General features: G+C 48.5%; 2 protein-coding genes across 7 annotated transcripts in view; one reads left to right on the top strand and one right to left on the bottom strand.

Annotated features, from left to right (window-relative positions):
• Positions 1-4130: 4130 nt before the first annotated feature.
• brd7 (bromodomain containing 7) lies at positions 4131-15880 on the top strand. Of its 3 annotated transcripts, XM_056413076.1 has the most exons (18): positions 4131-4261; positions 4399-4580; positions 4924-5117; positions 7158-7245; positions 7666-7723; positions 7984-8128; positions 8373-8483; positions 8888-9015; positions 9937-10051; positions 10232-10307; positions 11403-11510; positions 11797-11932; positions 12048-12159; positions 12241-12288; positions 12802-12889; positions 13663-13806; positions 15197-15346; positions 15730-15880. In XM_056413076.1, the coding sequence occupies exons 2-18, from the start codon at positions 4532-4534 to the stop codon at positions 15783-15785; spliced, it is 1806 nt and encodes a 601-aa protein (XP_056269051.1). In that variant the 5' UTR covers positions 4131-4261; positions 4399-4531; the 3' UTR covers positions 15786-15880. The 3 variants fall into 3 exon arrangements, with proteins under 3 accessions (XP_056269051.1, XP_056269052.1, XP_056269050.1); XM_056413077.1 differs by having other exon boundaries at positions 4131-4580; positions 12244-12288; XM_056413075.1 differs by having other exon boundaries at positions 4131-4580.
• A 15-nt stretch (positions 15881-15895) lies between these two features.
• The window catches only part of adcy7 (adenylate cyclase 7), a 42523-nt gene continuing 35447 nt past the window's right edge, over positions 15896-22971 (bottom strand). For all 4 annotated transcript variants that reach the window (XM_056413063.1, XM_056413064.1, XM_056413065.1 and 1 more), the window contains exons 20-27: positions 22188-22384; positions 21515-21626; positions 21016-21174; positions 20610-20756; positions 20408-20515; positions 20191-20305; positions 16881-17005; positions 15896-16476 (exon numbers count right to left, since the gene is read on the bottom strand). In XM_056413063.1, the coding sequence (XP_056269038.1) occupies positions 16336-16476; positions 16881-17005; positions 20191-20305; positions 20408-20515; positions 20610-20756; positions 21016-21174; positions 21515-21626; positions 22188-22384 (1104 nt within the window). In that variant the 3' untranslated portion in view covers positions 15896-16335. The remainder of the gene's footprint in view (positions 16477-16880; positions 17006-20190; positions 20306-20407; positions 20516-20609; positions 20757-21015; positions 21175-21514; positions 21627-22187; positions 22385-22971) is intronic.

The following is a 22971-nucleotide window of genomic DNA, read 5'->3' as shown; positions in this document are numbered from 1 at the left end:
TTGTCTCCTCTTGACATACAAGACACAGCTTCCAGTTTGTCTCAGGAGGTGTTGTGGGAGTACGTTGCTCAAAAGTATCGACCAGTTGGAACTTCTTTGCCATGGCTGCAGTCTGGAACAACGCGTCTCTGATGTCAGGTGGTGCTGCTGCTGCTGCTGTAATCCACCACCAGTTGAATGGTTATCAAAGCCTCACCTGCAAAGACACAAAACACCACCATGTTACCACAAGCTACTACTACAAGTACCATGACTATCAACACTATACTATTACTGCAGCCGCCATCACTGCCACCACCACTGCCGCTGCAAAGTAAAATTCATTTTTCTTGTAAAATGGTAGCCATTTTATTTGGTAAGCACACAAGTATGTGTAATTGTACACTACTTATCACCTCTAGCACACTTATCACCTCTAGCATCCACAAAAAGACAAATTATGGTACATATTCAATGACGCTAATGGTAAATAGCGGCCATTTTCAAAAAATGGCCGCCAAATGTGCTACGGGGAGAATCTTGAATGCCTCCATATCCAAAATTGTTCAGAATGTATTAATCTACATGTGTGCCAATTTTGGTGCTTTTAGAACAATTTGAACAATTGGTTTCGTATTTTTTACTATGCCGCTGGGCTAAAGCAGACGTACAACAACCCGAAGTAAGCCCAATGAAATATACATTTGAGTAATTGGATGAGAAAAACCTTCTAACATCCAGTATGAGCAGCTGACGCAGAAGTGAGTGTGTAGTGTATTCCAACTACACAGTATGTCTAGTATAGTACATATGTCATAGTATTAAACTATATAAAATATACGTCTTATACGCCTGTGCTGTAAAGGGTCATTGTTCATGCTACATGCTACATGCTACATGCTGTACACAGCCCTTTGCTCTTCTAGGTGTTGCTCTTCAAAATATACTGTTGAAAATATATTTAACATTAGGTATCTAATCATTTTAACTGGCATCAATAATACGGGAAATGTAATAATACTGTCACGTACCACAGCAACAAAAGTAATGCAATAATATATAATATATACTTATTTTTTTCAATTAATAAAACATTTACACGTGTATTAATGTTAAGGAAAGGTTAAGATATGCAGTGATCTAATGTCCCTTTAGTTGAGTTGTGATTTATTTGATGTTAACTTCCAAATTGAAGCCTTTAACGAGGCTGTTATTGTAGAACAGCGCCCCCTGCAGGGCACCGGTCACTGTGCAGGCAGCGGTGGTTCTGCAGCAGGAAAAAGAACAAAAACACAACATAATCATAAATTAGTAAATAAAGTAAATAAAGGAGAAGAGCCCGCAGGAGCTGTAGAGCCGTGAGGAGGATCTCAGGCCGGTGACGGGATACTTTTTTTAATCGTTCCTATTAATTACCGTATTTATCATTATTTATTATACTTGGTTTCTTTTTTTTTCTTCTTTTTAAATTTGATTTATTTATTATAAGACAAAAGACAATACATAGACAGAACACCTAGAGGACGACAAACAGTGGACACACCATAAAGTCAGAGTATTGAGAAAAAGAAATATAAATAAATGAATTAAAATGCATGTGTACATGTGTGCAAAAAATAATAAGAAAATAATAAAAAATATATATTTAAAAAGAAATCTCACACACATTTTTATTTTTATTTATAGATGTTTATGTATGAGCGTATGCATATACTTTCTGCTGCTGCACTGTGAATGTCCCCATTGAGGGAAGAATAAAGAGTTCTCTTATAACTCCTGCAGGAGGAAGTCAGATGTGGTTATTTACACATTAAACATGGTTCTGATCATTATCTTCCATATTTTGTAACTACACCCCGACATCCTCCACATTACAGAGACATGCCGCAATTATCTGGTCTCTGCAGCACGGGACCCAGAACCTCACCCACAGACCCGGACGGGGTACCGGAGGACCACAGGCCCGCAGCATCGGAGACATCCAGACCCCGGGAAAAGGAACCCGGTGTTTGGCAGCAGATAAAAATAGAGTAATGGAGTCACACATCCGGCTCCGAGACGAGTGACTGATGCTCGGATGAGACGCCGCCTCGACAGACTGGCAGGAGAACACGGAGGAGGAACGAGCGGCTCCTCCTCTCTGATGGTTACGTCTTCAGAAGCCTCGACAGCCGTAATGACCCCAACATGTCATCTGTCACTGACGGCTGCGAGGGGAAAGAATCGCTTCCACGACCAGATTCAGGCCCCACGCCGCCGTCTGTCAGGACGGGGGGAGTTATTAATTTACATTTGGCTTTATGGCTGATGAAATTACACAAAGGGACTTAGATACAAGAAAAGAACAACACTTCCTGACCCCTGACCATTCAAAGCCTCAACTGCCTGGTGGAGCGTGGAGGTCTGGATGGTGGAATATGCCGACTACCAACTCTTCATCCTCTCATCTTCATTGTGTTGTTCGTGTGTTTTAATGAGTGTGTAATGATTCCTTCTGGTCACATGACATCTATGACACCTGTCCATCCTGGAGAGGGATCCTCCTCTGTTCTCTCCTCAAGGGTTCTGACCTTTTACCCTGAAGGGTTGTTTGGGAGTTGTTCCTGATCCCATGTGAGGTCAAAGGTCAAAGGTCAGGGATGTCTATGTGTACAGATTGTAAAGCACTCTGAGGGGAATTTCTAATTTGTGAAAATGGGCTCTACAAATAAACTGACTTGAAAAAGCCTGTTTGGCTTTTTCAATAAGAGTCTCACAGTAAATCGTATATCGGACGTTGAAGGGTGAACTGCTGCTGAGACTCAGACCATATACAGGACTGTCTCAGAAAATTAGAATATTGTGATAAAGTTCTTTATTTTCTGTAATGCAATTAAAAAAACAAAAATGTCATGCATTCTGGATTCATTACAAATCAACTGAAATATTGCAAGCCTTTTATTCTTTTAATATTGCTGATTATGGCTTACAGTTTAAGAAAACTCTAAAATCCTATCTCATAAAATTTTAATATTTCCTCAGACCAAGTAAAAAAAAAGATTTATAACAGCTGAGTGTCAAGGCTCAGGAAACCCTTGCAGGTGTTTGAGTTAATTAGACAATTCAAGTGATTTGTTTAATACCCTACTAGTATACTTTTTCATGATATTCTAATATTTAGAGATAGGATATTTGAGTTTTCTTAAGCTGTAAGCCATAATCAGCAATATTAAAAGAATAAAAGGCTTGCAATATTTCAGTTGATTTGTAATGAATCCAGAATGCATGACATTTTTGTTTTTTGAATTGCATTACAGAAAATAAAGAACTTCATCACAATATTCTAATTTTCTGAGACAGTCCTGTATGTGTTGGGATGGATTTGCTCCGCTGAGGAGACTCAGACATCCTCAGTGTCACACTCCCCTCTTCCTCTGAAGGCCTGGATGTCTGAGGAGGAGGATTCAGTCAGTCTCATCCTGTAGCCTCTTCATAAAACCTGGAATGTGCTTCAAAGACATGATGAATAAAACATCCGTCATTCATGAGGCGGTGGCTGTGTGCCGCTTTAGCGGAGCGTCACAGCTCAGCGTCCCACGGAGCCACAACCACGTCGTTTAGGAGCTTAGTCGGGTTTATTCTAACAGGATTCATCCCCATGTTTCATTCAAGCCCAACTGAAATTAAAGAGCTTTTCCTGGGGTCGGCTACAGCTACAAATCGGCTCTTAAAAGTATTTGTCCCGAGTTCTGCTGTCACACAAAAAGACACCAGGAGGGACACGTTCTGCTTTTTGCTTTCATGACGTGGTGCAACGCCAGCCGGACTCAGTCAAACCTTCCCAGTTTCATTCAAACACCAGCTGAGTGTTTCTGATATTTACATTAAAAAATGTATTTCCATTAACAATAAACAAACTATTAGAATTCCTGTGCACATGTCGGTTACTAACGGGTCAAATGCGTGACCTTTGTTAAAAATACTTCACTTTCAAACACCAGTGAAATACAGTCTGAGGTCCCAAACAGCTATAGAGTTGTTTCAATGTTTATATGTGAATATTAGTGAATTATGTTATTATTCTCAGCCATCGTACCACGAAATGACTAACAAAAGGAAAAATATGCAAGTTAACTTCTTCTAAATACCTTGTACTTCTACTTCAGGGGATACATTCTACTCATATTGACAGAGGAACACATCTGACCGAGTGGACCTGAGGCGCTCCTCGTCTGGCTCAAGAACACGTTGGCTGAGCCAGTGACTGCACATCCTACTTCTACTCACCTTTAGAGTTATTATAGTTGAGTGTCAAATCCTTTAAATAAATTGTGCATAATGCAGTTTTTACAGTCTAGAATCACAAGGTTGTAGAAGTTTAGCAGGGCGTAGCAGCCCGAGTGTAATCCTAAACTTACATCGCCCCCTACCGACGATAAGGGAGGTCAAACCTCATCGCAGTACCACCGCCCCGCCGGCAGGGGGCGCTGGAGGCCGCCGAGCTGCGTCGTTTCCCCGGCGCCGCAGTCCTTCCGCCACCACCGGGAGCACAGAGAGCATCAAAACACAAACAATGGGCAAGAAGCACAAAAAGCACAAGTCCGAAAAACACGGATATGAAGGTAATTAATTTCACACACATTTCAAACACATCTCAAATATTCGCTGATTTGTTTTTAAATACGTTGCTGGAAGCTATTGTTAGCCTAGCTGGTCAGCTAGCTTGCTGCGACGCGACCGTCAGCTCCAGGGCTGATGTACGTGTTTACTTCCCCTCACTTCTCTGTAAAGATGGCACACTTCTCTATGAATGCAAGGCAGTGAATGTAATGTTATAAGACAGAGTCAGCTGCCGGTGTATCGTCACTCCAACGCCGCTAGCCGAGCTAGCTGTGAGCGGCTGTTGTTTCCAGCGTGTCTCCGGTTCGCCGTGAGCAGTTGAATAACACCGAGTTGCCCCCGCAGAGTCCGGGGAGAGGCCCCTGAAGCTGGTGCTCAAAGTGTCCGGCAGCGAGGTGACGACGGGCAGCTCCGGTCTGGAGCCGGTCTCCGACGAGCGGCCGGCGGACGGCGACAAACCCAAAGAGAAGAAGAAGAAGAAGAAGAAGGATAAAGAGAAGAGCGCCGGCTCCCCGGAGGACGACAAGGGCAAGAAGAAGGTACGGAGGAGCAGGTGGAGCCTCTGGGGGAGCAGGTAGAACCTCTGGGGGAGCAGGTGGAGCCTCTTGGGGAGCAGGTGGAGCCTCTGGAGGAGCAGGTAGAGCCTCTGGGGGAGCAGGTAGAGCCTCTGGGGGGAGCAGGTAGAGCCTCTGGGGGAGCAGGTAGAGCCTCTGGGGGAGCAGGTAGAGCCTCTGGGGGAGCAGGTAGAGCCTCTGGGGGAGCAGGTGGAGCCTCTGGGGGAGCAGGTGGAACCTCTGGGGGAGCAGGTGGAGCCTCTGGGGGGAGCAGGTAGAGCCTCTGGGGGAGCAGGTGGAGCCTCTGGGGGAGCAGGTGGAGCCTCTGGGGGAGCAGGTGGAGCCTCTGGGGGAGCAGGTAGAGCCTCTGGGGGAGCAGGTGGAGCCTCTGGGGGAGCAGGTGGAGCCTCTGGGGGAGCAGGTGGAGCCTCTGGGGGAGCAGGTGGAGCCTCTGGGGGAGCAGGTGGAGCCTCTGGGGGAGCAGGTAGAACCTCTGGGAGGAGCAGGTGGAGCCTCTGGGGGAGCAGGTGGAGCCTCTGGGGGAGCAGGTAGAACCTCTGGGGGAGCAGGTAGAGCCTCTGGGGGAGCAGGTAGAGCCTCTTGGGGGAGCAGGTAGAACCTCTGGGGGAGCAGGTAGAGCCTCTGGGGGAGCAGGTAGAGCCTCTTGGGGGAGCAGGTAGAACCTCTGGGGGAGCAGGTAGAGCCTCTGGGGAGCAGGTGGAGCCTCTGGGGGAGCAGGTAGAACCTCTGGGGGAGCAGGTAGAGCCTCTGGGGGAGCAGGTAGAGCCTCTGGGGGAGCAGGTGGAGCCTCTGGGGGAGCAGGTAGAACCTCTGGGGGAGCAGGTAGAGCCTCTGGGGGAGCAGGTAGAACCTCTGGGGGAGCAGGTAGAGCCTCTGGGGGAGCAGGTAGAGCCTCTGGGGGAGCAGGTAGAGCCTCTGGGGAGCAGGTGGAGCCTCTGGGGAGCAGGTGGAGCCTCTGGGGAGCAGGTGGAGCCTCTGGGGAGAGCAGGTGGAGCCTCTGGGGAGCAGGGGAGCCTCTGGGGAGCAGGTAGAGCCTCTGGGGGAGCAGGTAGAGCCTCTGGGGGAGCAGGTAGAGCCTCTGGGGGAGCAGGTGGAGCCTCTTGGGGAGCAGGTGGAGCCTCTGGGGGGAGCGAGTGGAGCCTCTGGGGGAGCAGGTGGAGCCTCTGGGGGAGCAGGTAGAACCTCTGGGGGCAGGTGGAGCCTCTGGGGGGAGCAGGTGGAGCCTCTGGGGGGGGCAGGTGGAGCCTCTGGGGGAGCAGGTGGAGCCTCTGGGGGAGCAGGTGGAGCCTCTGGGGGAGCAGGTGGAGCCTCTGGGGGAGCAGGTGGAGCCTCTGGGGGGGGCAGGTGGAGCCTCTGGGCAGCTCATAATATGGTAGCCTCTCAGGCAACCTCTACAGTTTTCATGTTTATACCGAGATTTGAGTTTGGTCCTGGACATCTGGTTTAAAGTCATGGAAAAGTCCTGGACATCCATCGGTCAAAATGTGTAAGAACCCTGTTAAAAGAATAACAATTTATATCAATATTTATTCTTTTAATACAATTATTGTCTCTCATTCATTTGAGTTATAGTAAGTAAGTAATTTATTTCCATAGGTACGTATACATAGTGACGGGCATTGACAAAACAAAAAAAACGTACGAATGAAGGACCCGCCCCGAACCCTTTAGCCCCGCCCCTCCCAACTACGACAGACACACAAACAGTACACACACATATGGATCAAAACATAACATTTCGTACAAGCAACAACAAAACCCCAGAACAGGAAAAAGAAAACAAAGAAACATGTTAAAAATAATAATAAGGGCAAATGTGAAGAACTGATAACTTGGAAAAATAATATCACAAACATCAAGGTATGTATATAATTTATATTTATATTATTTACACAGCGAGATCTCACCCAATGTTTGGTCATGGAAATGTGGTTTAAAGGTCAATGGAGAAGTGCTGTAAGCCGTTGTGTGCTCCCTGTACATCGTGTGTTTCTGTAACGCTAGATGACGAAGAAGAAGAAAGGACCGGAAGTGAACGACGAGGATGAACGCAGCAGAACCCCGATCCGCTCGGAGCTGGATAAACAGGAAGGTAACTCCAGCTGCTCCTCGGGTCACAGGGTCATACGGTCGTGGAACACCTGGAAGAGTCACGACATTTTAAAATGTTTTTTTCCAGGCCTGGAAAAGTCCTGGAAAAAAATCTATGACAAAAGTCTTGGAAACTTGTTGTATTCACATCTTCATTTACGCAGAGTTTGAAATAATTCACAGATTTTTTTGTAAAAGAAAGATGCTCAAAATATAAACCGGCATACGCACCGTAACTGAGAAGTTCGGTAGCCATAGCAACAGCAGCTCAGGGATAATCCACTACCATGTATACACTGAGATTTCACAACATGGAAATTTGGTTTAAAGTCCTGGAAATCCATGAGTCAAAATCTATGTATGACCTCAAGGTTTACGGGACTCTATTCTTATTTTATTATTGATGTTGTTTTTCTGGTAGAAAAGGAACAAACTCCTCTGCAGGAAGCGTTGAACCAGCTCATCCGGCAGCTCCAACGGTCAGCGGTCGAGTATTGACACGAGATGTTCATCTGACCACGAGCTCCTGACCCCTCGGTGAGGTCAGTGTACGCTGCGCTGAAGTGTGTGTGTGTGTGTGTGTGTGTGTGTGTGTGTGTGTGTGTGTGTGTGTGTGTGTGTGTGTGTGTGTGTGTGTGTGTGTGTGTGTGTGTGTGTGTGTGTGTGTGTGTGTGTGTGTGTGTGTGTGTGTGTGTGTGTGTGTGTGTGTGTGTGTGTGTGTGTGTGTGTGTGTGTGCAGGAAGGACCCCACCGCGCTCTTCTCGTTCCCGGTGACCGACCTCATCGCTCCGGGCTACTCGATGATCATCAGGCGTCCGATGGACTTCAGCACCATAAAGGACAAAGTGAAGAAGAGTTACTACCAGTCGCTGGATGAGCTCACGGTGCGTGTCGGTTCCATCCCCGCTCTCCCCATTAGTTGCATGTCGGTGTCCATGAGCAAGGCACTGAACCCCCAGTTGCTCCCCGGTCTTCCCTGCAGCACACTGCTCCTAGATAACTACGGATGGGTTAAATGCAGAGAATACATTTCATATATGTATATAACTAAATGTAATATGGCAATTAAAGGACCGTCGTGATGCGTCCCCGGTGTGTGTGTGACCGTGTGTCTGTGTGTCGCTGCAGATGGATTTCAGGGTCATGTGTGAAAACGCCATGATCTACAACCAACCGGAGACGATCTACCACAAAGCGGCTCGGAAGCTGCTGAACTCCGGACTGAAGATCCTCAACCAGGTCTGAAGGCTTTAAGACTCTTAAGACTCTAAAACTCTGAGACTCTGAGACTCTGAGACTCTGAGACTCTAAGACTCTAAGACTCTGAGACTCTGAGGCTCTGATACTCTTAAGACTCTGAGACTCTAAGACTCTGAGACTCTAAGACTCTGAGACTGATACTCTGAAGTTGAGCTTCTTTAAACTCTGATAGTTTTGAATGCACCACATGTGTAAAGATAAGAGTTCTTTATTCATGTCAGTAGTTTTAAACGTCTTAAAGCTCTGGAACAAAGTGAAGTGACTCTGAAGCTCCAGAGGGAGGCAGCAGATCCACTGGCTGCAGGCTTCTCTCTCCCTCTCGCTCTCGCTCTCGCTCTCTCTCCCTGATCCTAAATCATTGACTCTCTCTCTCTCTCCTATAGGAGCGACTGGACAGCCTGAAGCAGAGCATTGAGTTCATGTCGGGCCTCGACCCGTCGGCCAAACCGCCGGGAAAGACCGAGGGACCCGGAGGACCCCCCACCGCCGAGAGACCCCAGACCCCCAGCAGGTCCTCTACACCTTCACCTTTACACCTTCATGGTCACACCTTTACACCTTCATGGTCTCACCTTTACACCTTCATGGTCACACCTTCATGGTCACACCTTCATGTTCTCACCTTTACACCTTCATGGTCACACCTTCATGGTCTCACCTTTACACCTTCATGGTCACACCTTCATGGTCTCACCTTTACACCTTCATGGTCACACCTTCATGGTCTCACCTTTACACCTTCATGGTCACACCTTCATGGTCACACCTTCATGTCTTCAACCAAAGATTGAAGTTAAAACTGTTAAATCTGAAATATGTGCTGAACATAAGACACAAGAAGAAGTCAGTTTTTCCCTCCGTCTCCAGTGAAATGGTTTTTCCAGCGCTGGAGGCAGAGAATGTGAGGAATGCGTCGGCGCGTGCCGAGGCTCGTCTCCTCGAGGCACGTCTTCTCGAGGCACGTCTTCTCGAGGCACGTCTTCTCGAGGCACGTCTTCTCGAGGCACGTCTTCTCGAGGCTCGTCTTCTCGAGGCTCGTCTCTCGAGGCTCGTCTCCTCGAGGCTCGTCTCCTCGAGGCTCGTCTTTTCGAGGCTCGTCTCCTCGAGGCTCGTCTCTCGAGGCTCGTCTTTTCGAGGCTCGTCTCCTCGAGGCTCGTCTCTCGAGGCTCGTCTCCTCGAGGGACGTCTTCTCGAGGCACGTCTCTCGAGGCTCGTCTCTCGAGGCTCGTCTTCTCGAGGGACGTCTCTCGAGGCTCGTCTTCTCGAGGGACGTCTCCTCGAGGCTCGTCTCCTCGAGGCTCGTCTCTCGAGGCTCGTGCTCTCGAGGCTCTTCATGTCTCCTCGGCAGCGCGTGTGTGTTTTTGTGTTTTCCCTTCTCCACCTGTGATATGAAAGCTTTTCACTCAGGTCGACGCGTCTCTTTCATTTTCAGACAAGAGAAAGACTCCAAGGACGAGGCGGCGAAGGTGGAGAAAGAGCTGCAGGAAATCCACAAGGTCATCGAGGAGTCTGGAGGGAAGCTGTCCAACCGAGTGCTGCAGTGTGACGTGAGGAGCAGCCGCTGCAGAGCCACTCAATAAATACCACCAAACATACTCTAACAAAGAAAAGTAGTGGATGTTAAATCCCTGCTGAGTCGTATCTTCTCTATTCCTGTGGGACGAGTCGTGTTCCACGTTGTGGTCCTGATGATGTTTTTATGCCCGTTCCATCGGCTCGTTGTGCAGTTGGAGTTTTCCCGGCGGAAGGCCGACGGCTCCACCACCATGACCATCCTCAACCCCGCCGACCCCTCCGTGGGAGGTAGGTCACCTCGCCGCGTCTCTAGAGCACGAGCTCGCCGCTCTAGAGACGTTCTCTCACGTCTATCGATGAGACGGAGAACCGAATATCTTTTGGATATGGACAGAATCTTTTTTTTTGTAGACTCATTTTTTTCGATGATTAGTTATCAGGGTTCACACGGTCCTGGAAAAGTCCTGGGAAGAAATTTAACCCCCAATGTTGTGTTAAAGTCGTGGAGAAGTTGTGATGTTCACATGTTCATTCACGCCGAGTTTGAAGTAATTTATATGTTTTTAAAACAAAAGTCTCTCGTAATATAAGCCGGCGTACGCTCTCATTCTGGCGGCACACGGCTTCTTTTTTCCACGCCACAAGTGAACGCACCGTAACTGAAGAAGGTCGGTGGCCAAAGCAACAGCAGCTCAGGGAAGTGTAGATTTAACCACATGTGGAAAAGTACACGGTCGTGGAAATTTAGTTAAAAGTCTGAGAACTTGATCGTTTGCATTTTCTATTATAAAAAAACAAAGTAATATGTTATAATTGTTAATAGTTATTTAAAAAATGTAATAGTGAATAACCACAAATAAATAAGACTTGTTTTTTGTTCAAAAAACACTTTGAATCTGTAGATGAGACTTTCTGTAAGAGTCTTATTACCTTCGCATTGAAAATGCGGAATGTTTTGATCGCCGTGTATTTATTTATTTGTATGCGTGTTCCTCGCATAACACAAAAAGTATTAAACCGAATCGCATGAAATTTGGTGGGATGATTAGTTATTATCCGGGGACCATTTGATTAGATTTTGGGATCAATCGGGTCAAAGGTCAAGGTCATGAAAAGGTCAAAATCTTCTTTGGTCATTTTGTATCCAATTGTCATGCAACTAATGCCAAAATGTTCATAATCAAATGCCCAATCTTGTGATATGCGAATGTATGCGCTCTACCGAGTGCCCGTTCTAGTTATTGTTGATTTTATGACCTGTGCTCGTATCCTGTGAGCCTAAAGAAGTATATTTATTATTTTTGAACAACGGTTAAATGTTATTTCACAAGTTCCCCCAATTTCCTTCTAAATGCCCCTGGACGTCTCTGTTTCCTGTTGCAGACGCCGGCTTCTGTCCCGTGAAACTGGGCATGATGTCCAACCGGCTGCAGAGCGGCGTGAACAGCCTGCAGGGCTTCAGGGAGGACAAGAGGAACCGCATCACTCCAGGTGGGGCTGGCTCCGGGTAGGCGTGGCTCCGGGTAGGCGTGGCTCCGGGTGGGCGTGGCTCCGGGTAGGCGTGGCTCCGGATGGGCGTGGCTCCGGGTAGGTGTGGCTCTGGATGGGCGTGGCTCCGGGTAGGTGTGGCTACGGGTAGACGTGGCTCTGGATGGGTGTGGCTCTGGGTAGGCGTGGCTCCGGGTGGGCGTGGCTCCGGGTAGGAGTGTCTCTGGTGGGGGCGTGGCTCCTCCTCTGGTGTCACGGTGATGATGTAACCATGCCCCGTTGTCCACAGTGACCTACGTCAACTACGGGCCCTTCACCTCCTTCGCGCCGACCTACGACTCCAGCTTCGCCAACATCAGCAAGGAGGATTCCGACCTCGTCTCCTCCCTCTACGGCGAGGAGGCGGAGCCTCTGGCCTCAGACAGGTGAGACGGGCTCTGGAGGAGTCGTCCGTAGACGCTCCGGCTCCGCCTTCTTTCTCTCGTCGTCGTCTGGTTCTTCTTTCTCTTGACTCCTGCTTCTCCTCCGTTTGTTTTCCAGCTTGTTGAAGTTCCTCGCCAAGTCGGACGAGTACGTTTACCGACTGGCGGATGACGTTCTGGACGCCGTCACCAACGGAGAGCACTCCAGGAGCCTGAAGGCGGCCGAGCCGGTGAGCACCGGACCGACGACACAGAGCCGGGATGGAAACGTACGCGACGAGAGACTGAGCTGCTGTTCCATGTCTGTCCAGCAGGTGGAGGAGGGAGCGAACTCACAAGAGGACTCGAGTGACATGGAGGTGAGTCGATGGCAGAAGAAGAACTCAGAGTGACGAGAGATGCAGAGCATCCGCCGCGGCGTGTGATGGGTTGTGTGTTGCTCCGCCCGTTGCTTCGCCTGTTGCTCCGCCTGTTGCTCCGCCTGTTGCTCTGCCCGTTGCTCTGCCTGTTGCTCTGCCTGTTGCTCTGCCCGTTGCTCCGCCCGTTGCTCTGCCCGTTGCTCCGCCAGCAGCTGTGTCAACATGGCGGTCGTCCCCCTCTGGAAACCCAGCGGTGCTGCTGGCTGTCGGAGCGTCGGCGTGTCCCTCCCTCTGATTGGCTCCTCAGGGCGGTGCAGCCGGGGCCCCTCGCCGGGCACACAGAGGGCCTCTGTGGGGCCTCTGAGGGCCTCTGTGGCTGTTTGCTGCTCTTGGCTCTCTTTTCATGAGGTTTGGTTCTGAGTGCAGCAGCAGTGTGACTAACGGGCTTCATGCGTCTGGATGTTCCTCTGTCTGCTGTGTTAAACCCCAACATGGCGTCTCCCCCCCCCCCAGGTCGCTGAACCCGACGTGGCCGACTGCAGCCGGCTGGACTTCCTGCGCCATGCGGCCGGCCTGCAGGCAGCAGAGCCGCTCTCTGGGGGTAAAGACGCTGTGTGTTCTGGGGCTCTGAGGGTCTGGACCGCTAACGCAGGAACAAGTTCTGTTCAGCCCACAGCACCAGAACCCAGAGGCTCGTATACAGTAGCAGGAAGAAGAGTGTAAACCTGCAGCAGACTGGAGATGAAAACTGCACACACAACATTTTGATAATGAATGTACACATCTGAAATACCTACGTCCAGGTCCTGGTCCTGGTCCAGGTCCTGGACGTGGTCCTGGTGCTGGCGGCCCGCCTGCTTTGTGTGTGGTTCAAAGGAATATGTGAACAAAGTCGTTAAGCAGCTCTGAGCCAGAAAGCAGCTGCTGAACGTCCTGCTCCCCGTTATGAGGAGCCCATTGAAATGTATTCTCTCTCTGTGTCTCTCTCTCTCTCTCTCTCTCTCTCTCTCTGTGTCTCTCTCTCTCTCGCTCTCTCTGTGTCTCTCTCTCTCTCTCTCTCTCTGTGTCTCTCTCTCTGTGTCTCTCTCTCTCTCTCTCTCTCTGTCTCTCTCTCTCTCTGTCTCTCTCTGTCTCTCTCTCTCTCTCTCTGTCTCTCTCTCTCTCTCTCTCTGTCTCTCTCTCTCTCTCTCTCTCTCTCTCTGTGTCTCTCTCTGTGTCTCTGTGTCTCTCTGTGTGTCTGTGTGTGTGTGTGTGTGTGTGTGTGTGTGTGTGTGTGTGTGTGTGTGTGTGTGTGTGTGTGTGTGTGTGTGTGTGTGTGTGTGTGTGTGTGTGTGTGTGTGTGTGTGCCCCCGCGCCCCCCCCCCCCCCCCTCAGAGGCTCTGCACTTCCAGCAGAAGCTGGACGACACCACCGCGCTGCTGCGTGAGCTGCAGGAGGCGCAGCAGGAGCGCCTGAGCACCAAGCAGCCGCCCAACATGATCTGCCTGCTGGCGCCGACGGCCCGGGAGTTGGAGCTGGGTAAGCCCCGCCCCTGTGACCTCCGACCCCGACGAGGAGTCTCTTAGCTTCACATCAGGATTCACAGTGAAGTCAACGCGACACTGACCTCGATCCCAGGGTCGCTTCACAACGAAGCTCGGGACTAAAGACGAAGCTCGGCAGGTTGCCAGGCAACCAGCGGAGGCTTCAGGAGGCGCCGGAGCTTCAGCGTTTCTCTCTTTATACCGAGATCACACGAGATGTTTGGACCAGCTCGTCACGAGTCATCACATATCTTATTTACCCCCGAGGGTCAGTCATTCTCTGTATTTGACCCATCCTTCGTTATTGAGGAGCGATGGTGCTGCAGTGAAGCACTGGGGGTTCAGTGCCTTGCTCAAGGACACTTTCACATGCACTGTGGGGAGAGCGGGGAACACAACACACAACCCTCTGCTAAAGGTTGGAAGGGAAATCAGAGCTGACTCCTCCTTCCTCTTGTCTGACTCCTCCTTCCTCCTGTCTGACTCCTCCTTCCTCCTGTCTGACTCCTCCTTCCTCTTGTCTGACTCCTCCTTCCTCCTGTCTGACTCCTCCTTCCTCCTGTCTGACTCCTCCTTCCTCCTGTCTGACTCCTCCTTCCTCCTGTCTGACTCCTCCTTCCTCCTGTCTGACTCCTCCTTCCTCCTGTCTGACTCCTCCTTCCTCTTGTCTGACTCCTCCTTCCTCCTGTCTGACTCCTCCTTCCTCTTGTCTGACTCCTCCTTCCTCCTGTCTGACTCCTCCTTCCTCTTGTCTGACTCCTCCTTCCTCTTGTCTGACTCCTCCTTCCTCCTGTCTGACTCCTCCTTCCTCTTGTCTGACTCCTCCTTCCGTCTGACTCCTCCTTCCTCTTGTCTGACTCCTCCTTCCTCTTGTCTGACTCCTCCTTCCTCTTGTCTGACTCCTCCTTCCTCTTGTCTGACTCCTCCTTCCTCTTGTCTGACTCCTCCTGTCTGACTCCTCCTTCCTCTTGTCTGACTCCTCCTGTCTGACTCCTCCTGTCTGACTCCTCCTTTCTCTTGTCTGACTCCTCCTTCCGTCTGACTCCTCCTTCCGTCTGACTCCTCCTTCCTCTTGTCTGACTCCTCCTTCCTTCTGTCTGACTCCTCCTTCCTCCTGTCTGACTCCTCCTTCCTCTTGTCTGACTCCTTCTTCCTCTTGTCTGACTCCTCCTTCCTCCTGTCTGACTCCTCCTTCCTCCTGTCTGACTCCTCCTTCCTCTTGTCTGACTCCTCCTTCCTCCTGTCTGACTCCTCCTTCCTCTTGTCTGACTCCTCCTTCCTCCTGTCTGACTCCTCTTGTCTGACTCCTCCTTCCTCTTGTCTGACTCCTCCTTCCTCCTGTCTGACTCCTCCTTCCTCTTGTCTGACTCCTCCTCCCTCCTCAGCTGAGAAGGTGACGGGGAACCTGGCCTCTCTGACGGGCCTCGTGGCTCCATGTGACGTCAGCAGTGTGTTCAGCATCAGGAGGGCCATGGGCATTGCGGGGCCCCCGGAGCCCCCCGGGGCCCCCGGGCCCCTCCTGGACCTCACCACAGGTATGACACGGAGTCGTCTCTTCTCTTCCAGCTGTTCTTACGCATTGTTTAGCTTTATAATCTAATCATTGGAAAAGCAGAATTAGATTTTGTTAAAGAATTAAACCGAGTCGTTTCCTTTCCACCGTCTTGTTCCTCAGGATCATCGAGAAGTTTCACTTCCAAAAAGATTCATAAACACTCAAGAACCAGCAGATTGATCCTTAATGCATATTCAGTAATCTACTAAACAGTTTAACTTCAACCAACTCCATGAATTCATGAGTAAATATATAATAATATAACAGTCGCAGTAAATCTTTAATTTCTTTAGGTACATTTGTACTGAAGTAACATTTGTGAACTCTTTCTACATTCTAACACTAATAATAATCTCCTCATAGTTCTGGAGGCGGAGCCTATGGAGTCGTCCGTTGGTCCAGGTCCGGTCGCTGTCTGAAGAACTTTTATCATTAACTTATGTTTCGTATGAAGTGATTTTTTGTGTGACATTTGTATCCATTTCAGTCAATAAACTCGTTTTATAAGTTTTTAGCTCTTGTGACAAACTTCAAACTTCTGAAAACATTTATTACATTCTGGAGCTGCAGAAACTCACTTTGTTCACATGAAGGCCGACACGTCGTTATTATCATTATTATACAACCACTGTCACAGAGCCATGTTTCATAAGAGGCGTTCAGGGACATCTGTTGACGACGACATCCACACACACATACGTTTTAACGTCTGTCCAGAGAGCCGGGCTCAGTGTTTACAGATGTACATGTCCAGCTTCTGTCCAGCCTCACGCTCATTACACAGCAACGGAGCCGCCGAGGTTCTTAAAGGGCCAGCAGCCTTCAGAGCGTCAGCACGATGCTCCTCCATCGCCAACGGCAACGAGGGAACAGGAAGTTCAAAAGGGACGCCGGACGTCTCCGACCTCCTGAGACGTCCAACAGAGAGTTCTGGGTACTTCAGTCCATGACCTCTAGGAGTCCGTGACCTCAGCCCAGGCCCTGCTGCTTGCTGGTGTCGGTGCACAGGAAGAAGGTCTCCAGCTCCCCTTTGCCCTTCACGCTGATGAAGCCCCGACACTCCACCGAGTAGCCCAGCTTACGCAGCACGTCGGACGTCTCCGCCGTCACCTGGAGGTCAAGAGGTCACGACCATGAAGACTAAAGTCACCTGAGGAGTGGTCCCTGAATGCACCGCGACGGTTCACTACTTCTGACAAACAACCGATAAACTCACTAAAGTCAATTCAGGAAATGTTCTAACATCCCCCCTGAGGAGCGCTCTCTCTCTTCCTCTCTCTCTCTCTTCCTCTCTCTCTCTGGAACATGAACAGCGTGTCGCACTACATCCTGAGTTCAAATAGATAGATTCTTTGTGGTGATTTCCCTTTCAACATTCCTCTCTCCCTCTCTTCATTCCTCTCTCCCTCTCTTCATCTCTCTCTCCCTCTCCTCATAGCCGGTTGAAGGTTGAACTCCCCGAGTCGGAGGAGCTCCTCTCTGAAGCCGAGCTCATGAAACGGGGCCGCGGGTACCTGGATCTTGCCGAGCTCCCCGGTGCTCTCCATCCTGCTGGCCACGTTCACCGTGTTTCCCCAGATGTCGTACTGAGGCTTCCTCGCCCCGATCACGCCGGCGATCACCGGGCCGTGGTTAATGCCTGGAGGGAACGTACATAATGAAATGAGTCATCTACAGGTAGGAGGCTCACTGGCTCGAGATCAATATTAATGAGTAAAGCAACTTATATTTGGTATTATTAAATATTAAATAAGCAAATCTCTTTCTGTGAAAAACACAGGAATTACAAAAGCACGACGTCACCGAGGAGAAGTCAAAGTGCTTTTAATAAACAAAACTGTGTCTGGACTCAGAGGCTGATAAGCAGCTCGATACACATTCCTGGTTTATGGATCTTGTACATTTTTATCTCCAATGAAATGTAAATGTTTGAAATGAAACGTTTAATCTGTAAACCGTCTGCTAAGAATCAACGTCTGGGAATAATTTTGCCGGAGTGGAGAAGTTCAGGTTGGGTTATGTGTCTTTTACTGACTACACCTTTATTTATTTATATGTATATGTTTATATATATATTTATTTATTTGAATATATTTATGTATATTTATATATTTATGCATATTTATTTATTTGAATATATATTTATTTATATATATTTAATTGATTATTTTAGTATGTATTTATGTATATAAATAAGAAAATATGTATATATATAAATAAATAAACATATACAAAATAAATATACATATATATATTAAAGAAATATATTTATTTATTTGAATATATATAATAAGGAGATCCAAGATGGCGGAGGGAGCTGGTGGAAGTGCAGCTGCTCCGAGTAGATCTCGAATTAAACCAGAAATCTACAAGGCTATTGATGGTAAAGTCATTGTGGAAGATGAACTTTTAAACTTCCTCGTCATAAAAATGAAGACTATGAGTCATGACGATATTATTTGTTAGTTGTGAACCACTTCGGATCGGATTGGATTGAGAGTTCAAGGAAAGTTCTTTTTGAACTCTGTCCAAGCTCCAGTCAACGCTTTGTAGCACATAAGGGTCTCAACAAGACGTGAATAATGTAAAGAGTTGTTTGAAACTACTTCATGAGGCGGGTGAGGATATCCCTCGTTTTGTGTCTCATTACATAGACGAATTTCCGCCTGTGACGTTCAACTCCCTGGATGTTTCTTGCCTGCTTGGGAAAATTGAGCGTCTAAGTGCAGACATGACCTCAATGAAACATGCTATGTGTATGCAGACAAATGTCTGTGAGGATCTCCGAGAGATAACGGCGGATATGAATCAACGCATATGCCGGGTTGAACAGCCTGTGTTGAGCGGAAGGGATGCACCGATTGGCCAGGTCAACGAGGAGGCCCCGAGTCGGGTATGGAAGGTGTAACTCGGTGCTGGAGCAACATCATCTCAGCCGAGGGGTTGCGCCCATTCACCATGCACGTCAAACCATGCGAGTGAGATGGGGTCAGAGTGTATCTGCACCCTTCCTAGTGACAAATGGTGTCCGGCAAGGTGGAATACTGTCCCCTGCTCTGTTTAATCTCTATATGGATGACCTCTCTAAGGAGTTAACAAAGTGTAAGACATGGGGGTCATCGGACCCTATGAGACGGCATAGATCCTATCTGCCTGATGGATCATCGAGGTCTGGGTCGTGGAATTCCTGCTCCTGACTACGCCACTGTCCTGTTGAGACTCCGCCCACTGTTGAGACTCCGCCCACTCCTCCTCCCCACCGCCATCTGCCTGATGGATCGTGGAGGTCTCCATCGTGGAATATGCCTACTATGAACTATTCATACACTCTGTCATATTCATTGAATGTATTTTAACTCTAAATCTGTCCTTCTGTACACATTACATCTATTGCATCTGTCCATCCTAGGAGAGGGATCCTCCTCTGTTGCTCTCCAGGTTTCTTCCTTTTTCCCCTGAAGGGTTATTTGGGAGTTTTTCCTGGTCCGATGTGAGGTTTTGGGGCAGGGATGTCTATGTGTACAGATTGTAAAGCACTCCGAGACAAATTTGTAATTTGTGAAATTGGGCTATACAAATAAACTGAATTGAATTGAATTGATGTGTGGTGGGAGAAAGTCTCATTAATCATCTCATCTACGCTGACGACTTGGTGGTCCTGTCACCCTATAGTGCTGGCTTACAGCAACTGCTCAGTGTGCTCAAGGTATGGGGTGCACTATGATATCGAGTTCAACTCCAAAAAGAGTGTTATCATGATAGCAAAAACCAGGGAGGATCAGAAGCTACATTTTCCTTCATTCTTTTTGGGAGACCAGGAGCTAAATGTGGTTCAGAAATACAGGTATTTGGGTCACATGATCAGGAAGGACCTCAGTGATGATGACGATGTGCAGCGGCAGTGTTGCAAACTGTATGCACAAGCCAACATGCTGGCACGTAAATGTCACATGTGGACAGAAGACGTTCAAACCGCTCTGTTTGGAGCCGACTGCTCTCCTCTATACAGCCCACCTGTGGTGCAGCTATAGTAAAGGGACAATGAAAAAGATGCAGATGGCTTTCAATGATGCCTTCAGAATCCTGCTCAAGCTTCCGAGATGGACAAGTGCAAGTCAGATGTTTGTGAGCCGGAATGTTCCCACTTTTCATGCTGTTTTGAGGAATTTTATGAATACATTTAAATGTCGACTAAATGTCTCGGAGAATGTCGTTATAAAAGCCTTGGCTGACCCAGCACTGAGTGATATCAGGTATTCCTCTTGTTTCTGGAAGCAATGGAACAAATGTTTGTATGTTTTTTAATCCCGAGTGATTTTTTTTGGCTGCAATGGCTGGACCGGTGTCCTCGTATTGTATTTTATATATTGTTGTTGTATTTGTGTTTGTTGTTTTATGGACCCATGAGTCTGGAATAAAGATATATATATAATAATATAATTTTAATATATATATATATATATGTATTGTAATAAATTAATTTATTTTAATATTTATTAATATATATTTAAGTATATACATATATATATAAATATATAAACAAGAAAAGAATATTAGAATATATATATATATATATATATTATTGCATGTACTCAACTTGACCAAAGTTATTTACGAGTGGAAATTTAGAGTAAGTTCCTAAATCCTGACCATTAAAAAGCAGACGCTCCACATTTCTGTGAAAGGTCGGAGAGGTTTAAGTTTACGACCTCATCGACAGTCAGTGAACGCAACGCGACACGGGCGCCAATCGTGCACGTGGTAACCACGGCAACCGGCTGGGTCGTCAAGCCCCCCCACAGCGCCGCCGCCGCCGCCGCTCACCCACGCGCAGCCGGAAGCTGTTGAAGGAATGCCGGTTGATGCCGTCCAGCTTCCCGATCAGCGCCATGGAGAACTCCACCATGTTCCCGATGTGGGCCTGCTGCCGCTCCCGGTCCTGCGGAGCACACGGACCACCTCAATGCGACTCCAGCTTTAAGTCTGTATCATGGCAGCTTGACGACGTGCTGACCCGGTTCTGACCCGGTAGCCACCCCACCTGGTTGTTCTCCTGGCCCGGCGTCCCGCTGAGCCCGGCTGCCGCCATGTAGGTGCTGCCGATCGTCTTGATCTTCTCCACGCCGCTGAACTTTGGTTTGGAGAGCAGCTGTCGGGAAGCAAAGAGACGCTCTTCATCGTGGTCTTCACGGTTTACAGTAATGAGGATGTTCTTCCTCCTCGTTGACCTTTGACCTCCTGACCTCGTCAAAGTCGGCGATGATCTCGTTGAGCAGCCTCAGGCACTCCAGACCTTCTTTGTTGATGTCGCACTCCGTGTAGAACTCCTTGAAGTCCGGCACCGAGGCGAACATCACGCACACGCAGTCATAGGACTTGTAGTAGAGGTCCTGGGGGGGGGGGGGGTCAAAGGTTATAAGTTAATGGAGGCTTTTAGACAGAAACATACATATATATTTATATATATACACAAATATATATATAAATATATATAGATATTAAAATGTCTTCAACTACAATTATTTAGTAACTTGCTTGGAAATCATTAAAAAGAATATATATACATATAATATATATTTAAATATAATATATATATACATATATAATATATATTATGATATATATATATATATCTGACCCCCCCCTCACCTCGTTCTTCTTGTTCTCGCCCACGAACAGCGCCGCCACGTGGGCCGGCAGCACGTTCTCCAGCAGCAGGCGGTTCAGGTTCTCTCGGGTCTCGATCTCGTCCTGCTCCGTGCGGTTCTTGTACTTCAGGAGGAAGTCCTGCCGGAAGCACGACTCGTTCTGGAGGAACCACGAGAACCTGAGGACCACGAGAACCACGAGAACCACGAGAGGACACAGAGAGCAGAGAGGAGGACAGAGAGAGGAGGAGGACAGAGAGGAGGAGGACAGAGAGGAGGACAGAGAGGAGGACAGAGAGGAGGACAGAGAGGAGGACACAGAGAGGAGGACACAGAGAGCAGAGAGGACAGAGAGGAGGACAGAGAGAGGAGGAGGACAGAGAGGAGGAGGACAGAGAGGAGGACAGAGAGAGGAGGACACAGAGAGGAGGACACAGAGAGGAGGACACAGAGAGGAGGACACAGAGAGGAGGACACAGAGAGGAGGAGGAGGTGCTGACCTGCTGTGAGATGATGAGCATGGTGACCAGGAACAGGGAGATGTAGATGCAGCTCATCACCTGGGGGTGCTTCACCAGCCCCAGCCAGCGCAGGACGGAGTGGGCGTCTCCGCTGAGGGCCACACGGCAGAAGAGGTTACACAGGGCCCTGGGGCCCTCAGGCTGAAGGTCTTCCTTATGGCCCTGTGGCCCTCAGGCTGAAGGTCTTCCTCATGGCCCTGTGGCCCTCATGGCCCTCAGGCTGAAGGTCTTCCTCATGGCCCTGTGGCCCTCAGGCTGAAGGTCTTCCTCGTGGCCCTCAGGCTAAATGTCTTCCTCATGGCCCTGTGGCCCTCAGGCTAAATGTCTTCCTCATGGCCCTGTGGCCCTCAGGCTGAAGGTCTTCCTCATGGCCCTGTGGCCCTCAGGCTGAAGGTCTTCCTCATGGCCCTGTGGCCCTCAGGCTAAATGTCTTCCTCATGGCCCTGGGGCCCTCAGGCTGAAGGTCTTCCTCATGGCCCTGGGGCCCTCAGGCTGAAGGTCTTCCTCATGGCCCTGTGGCCCTCAGGCTAAATGTCTTCCTCATGGCCCTCATGGCCCTCAGGCTGAATGTCTTCCTCATGGCCCTGTGGCCCTCAGGCTGAAGGTCTTCCTCATGGCCCTGTGGCCCTCATGGCCCTGTGGCCCCTCTCACCTGCTGCAGTTCCAGCCGTGGAGCTGCTGGGCCAGCAGGAAGTCCCCGTAGAGCAGGAACAGCTCCCGGTTGGAGCTGAGGATGATGACGTAGTACGCCGTGGACGCCGCGGTGAGGAAGAGCACCTTGAGCTCGAAGCTCACGCGGAGGAACACGCCGCACGCCACGAGAGAGAGGATGCAGCAGAACACAGAGTACTGAGGAGGAGGAGGAGGAGGAGGAGCAGCAGGTCCATGAGGCCTCATGAGCATTCACACAATTAAAGACACGTTACATACACACCGCCATTAAGGCAAGGACATTTAACTCTTACTTTATATATATATATATATATATTATATATGTATCATATATATTATATAATACATATATATATTATATAAATATGATATATATTATATATATATGTATAATATATATATGCTAAATATTATATATATATATATATATATATATATATTAGGGCTGTCATATATATATTAAGGCTGTCAATCGATTAAAAAAAATTTACTAATTAATCGCACATTTTGAAATTCATTAATCGCGATTAAAAGTTTTTTTTTCTTCTTTTTAAAGACAAAACTTCACACAGAGCTGTGTTTTCAAAGGGGCTCCTACCTATAAAGTGCCAGCGAGGTATTTAATATCGTGGATGATAAATTGTTTCTTCAGTGAAACATCAGATTAGTAAAAAAAAAAGAAGTATATTGAGACTCCATTGGTCCTGTCATCTTTACCACTGAACAGCAGCAGAACCAGTGGCCTTGGTAACTGACTGACATTC

Source organism: Pseudoliparis swirei, chromosome 4 (assembly GCF_029220125.1).
Source record: "Pseudoliparis swirei isolate HS2019 ecotype Mariana Trench chromosome 4, NWPU_hadal_v1, whole genome shotgun sequence".
Lineage (NCBI taxonomy): Eukaryota > Metazoa > Chordata > Actinopteri > Perciformes > Liparidae > Pseudoliparis > Pseudoliparis swirei.
This window is presented reverse-complemented; position numbering and strand designations above follow the sequence as displayed.

Bases quoted from the DNA above. Each gene is read 5' to 3' on its own strand.
- brd7 (XM_056413076.1), top strand. From the start codon at position 4,532: ATGGGCAAGAAGCACAAAAAGCACAAGTCCGAAAAACACGGATATGAA. The intron at 7,724-7,983 runs GTCAGCGGTCGA...GTGTGTGTGCAG, and splicing joins CTCATCCGGCAGCTCCAACG to GAAGGACCCCACCGCGCTCT. The intron at 12,289-12,801 runs GTGAGTCGATGG...CCCCCCCCCCAG, and splicing joins AGGACTCGAGTGACATGGAG to GTCGCTGAACCCGACGTGGC.